The 3,397-nt window shown below is 43.4% G+C and overlaps 1 protein-coding gene across 1 annotated transcript; it reads right to left on the minus strand.

Annotated features, from left to right (window-relative positions):
• Positions 1 to 576: 576 nt before the first annotated feature.
• Positions 577 to 2,075, minus strand: LOC143785908 (uncharacterized). The gene is made up of 2 exons (XM_077275049.1): positions 1,637 to 2,075; positions 577 to 1,546 (listed from the first exon to the last, which is right to left on the minus strand). Exons 1-2 carry the CDS (start codon positions 1,648 to 1,650, stop codon positions 592 to 594), a joined length of 969 nt encoding a protein of 322 aa, XP_077131164.1. The 5' UTR covers positions 1,651 to 2,075; the 3' UTR covers positions 577 to 591.
• Positions 2,076 to 3,397: the final 1,322 nt, after the last annotated feature.

Genomic DNA, 3,397 nt, shown 5'->3' on the forward strand with positions numbered 1-3,397 from the left:
AAATGGCGGGTCCTTCAGTCCGCAATACAACTGAGTGAAGGCAATGTAAATGGTGTAATCAAAGCATGTGTTGTTCTTCACAACTTTACTAGAAAACATGATTGCCCATCATCTGCTGCTGATGAAATTGATTATGCTAATACTGTATTGCCTACTCCACGTGTTCTTCCTTCTCGTCGTCAGCCCTCAGGCCTAAAAGTTCGAGATGTGTTAACAAATTATTTTGTGTCACCAGAGGGAGCGACTGATTGGCAAGACAATGCTGTTGTGCTTTAAATTTTCTTTATATTGTTAGGTAATAAATAGCTTAATGTTCATGTTTGAATTGTGTAGTATGTATCTTCTTTTACTTTCCAAAAAAAAGAGAAAGTTGCAACATCACCTTTGTAGTCCTAAGAATACACAACACTCATATTTTGGGCAACAATTTTAATGCTCCAAGCATATATATATATTTGGCCAAAACATATTCACATCATATGTAATTTTAGGCCTAGTAACCAGAGTCAAAATGAAAAAAAAACAGGCCAATGGCGCACAATAATAAAATTAACAAAACTAAATGACATGCTGAAACTTTTGGGCCGGAACTTACAGGTTCTGGTAGGTTGGGGGTGGCGATGATGATGATGGCGGGTGTCCAGCATGTGCTGAACTTGGCCTAGGTGGTGGACCAACCAGACTGTCAACCTGTGGTATGGCAGATATATATGAAGGGTGTTGTTGCACGTTTCGTTCCTGAGTGTGAGGTAAAACTGGATGTTGAGGGTAGAAGGGCATAAAGTCCTGTGTACTGTATTGACCCATTTGGTCATAACCCCCAATCTGGCCATGTCGAGCAGACACATGGTGGGACCAGCCTCCAAACATGTGTCTGTTCAAGTGGTCAGATTGGGCAGTGGATGGATATTCATTCATTGCCCTGTTTGTTTGTTGGTGGGTGTTTTGGGCAGGCTGGTGTGGTGGAGCTATACGTGGCAAGGAGGGTGCTGCAACTGTTTGGTTGGGTTCCTCTGGAAGGTCTTGCACCGCCAGAACATTTGTAGGTGACATTTGCCACTGTTCTAGGTAGTTGAACAAACGAATGGGGTTGTTTGGGGGTGTTGCCGCATCAATAACAATTTGTATACAACCTCTGGTACGCAGCCTGAGCGAACGTGGAATGGGGCGTAAATAGCGGGCAAGACTGCGGAAGTACGCTTCCTCCCCATCGTCATGTGCAGCCCTTGCCAAATAGTCCAACACCCCTGTATCCACTTGCCTCCTGGTGCCAGTGTTAGAAGCCACCCTTCTGCGCCGACCACGGTTTGGTCTGGTAGTAGGCTGTGGTGATGTATCCAGAGCCAAGGTTGGACTGCTGCTCTGGCCTCCTTCCTCAACCTCTGGATTGGCCTCCTGTGTGGCAGAAGACGCTGCTGCTGGTTGTGGTTGGTTGCTGCTTTGTGCTTGCTCTGAGGGTCCAGCCCTTTCGGAATCCTCACCAATGGGGTCAATCACCAACTCCGAGTCAGATGCAGTCTCTCTTTCTGTCAGATTGGACTCTGTTCTGTATTTCAAAAATGATTTGAGAGGCAAAAATTATAAACAGATTCGATTAGAAGATGTGTCTAAGTTTTTTGGACATGCATCCACTTACGGTCTGAGCTCCATCACCGGGGCAAGAAAATTCAGCCTATCAAAATAAAGATATTTTCTTTTTTTGGGTGCTGCATCACCACTACGCCCCGAAACTTGACGTTCCCGCCGGTATTGATCCCGGCAACTCCGCCAGCGTCTAGTGACATCATTCACTGCAAAGAAGAAAAAGTTGTTTGGGGAATAACAAATAATAAGAAAGAATCTGTATTTTTACATAACGATAACATATTCGGCAGTTTGGAACAAACATTATCATTGCTGTCACCAATGTGGCTCACAATATAAATTCCCTATGAGTATGTCTTTGGATTGTGTGAGGAAAGCGGAGTGGCCAGAAGAAACCCACGCAAACACGGAGAGAACATCCAAACTCTGCATCTTTTGGCCTTGGTGGAATTTTAACCCAGGACTCATATCCAGTGAGCCACCATGCTGCACAATCACATAACTACAACAGGTTCAGGGTTTGCAAGCACACACAGGCCCAGGAGCCTAAGGGGACCTAAAACTCCCTTGGTAAGATCTGAAAGGACTGTAGCTAATATATTGGAACCATATTGGTGTGTCTTGTTAATGTTTTTGTAGCCTCAACCAAGAGCTTGGAACATTTACATCACTCCAAAACACACCACATATGATGTGTTCACGCCTATTTTTATCGTTCCAAAAATGTTAAAGCACATTTTTTGTGTAAAGAATGGTACTTACAAATTTCTTGCTGAACCTCTTGAGGTCGCTGATCAAAATCGGGGAACATGTGGCGACAGATTGCCCTCCATGCTGCGTCTTTTCGTGCGCGGTCAGCATAATGTGCATCGCGTTGGTCCCATAACTCTGGTCTATCATGGACCAGAGCAATCAGCATCTCCACATTTATATGTCTGGCCATGCTGCTACACAGTACACTCCGTGGAGGCGTGCTTCCTGGTTTGCAATCCAGCGTGGGGCATAAATTAGCATTCCAAAGCTTCCTGATGATGGATGATTCAATTTCCTGTCACCTGGAGAAGTCTTCCGTATTTCTCGCAATGCACACGCATGGTCCGTGTGTAATCCGATTTTTTCTCGCACCCATAGACTTGCATTGGCGAGTCTCGGCCGAGATACGCTGACAATCGCAGCAGGCTGCGAGTTCCCTCGGATCCGAAATACGGTGGAGAAAATATCGGATGATGGGAGCTGCACCATAGATTAACATTGTGCCGAGTGCTATGCGATTTTTTATCGCATAGCACTCGTCCGTATTACGGTCTAGTGTGACCCCGGCCTCAGTCTATCTCTCTTCTGTAGAGCGTAAGCTCTTATGGTCAGTATGATTATGGCTATATCAAACACGCATAGGTTTTTAAAATTATTTTAGTGGTGAAAAAAATGTGGAATTTCTTTAAAAAGTAAATTTTTGCTTATGTTGCTATTTTCTGACACCCATAATGTATTCAATTTTTGGTTGATGGAGCTGTGTGAAGATGGCCTTGCGGTGGCTGAAAAATGTAAATTCTGGCATTTTGGTTCTTTTTCTCATAACGGCGTTTACTGATTGAATTAATTAATTTTATATTTTCATAGCTGACACTTTTATGGAGATAGCGACACCACATATGCGTATTAATTATTTTTTTATTTTTTTTATTTCTTAATTTTGAATGGAGGGTATAGGGAGTTATTCAAGATGTTATATATTTGTTTAAACGTTTTAGCTGTAGTTTTCATTTTATTTTCTAGTCCCTTTACGGGTCTTAAGCCTATGATCGGGCAGATC

The sequence above is a fragment of the Ranitomeya variabilis genome, chromosome 7, assembly GCF_051348905.1.
Source record: "Ranitomeya variabilis isolate aRanVar5 chromosome 7, aRanVar5.hap1, whole genome shotgun sequence".
NCBI classification, from domain to species: domain Eukaryota; kingdom Metazoa; phylum Chordata; class Amphibia; order Anura; family Dendrobatidae; genus Ranitomeya; species Ranitomeya variabilis.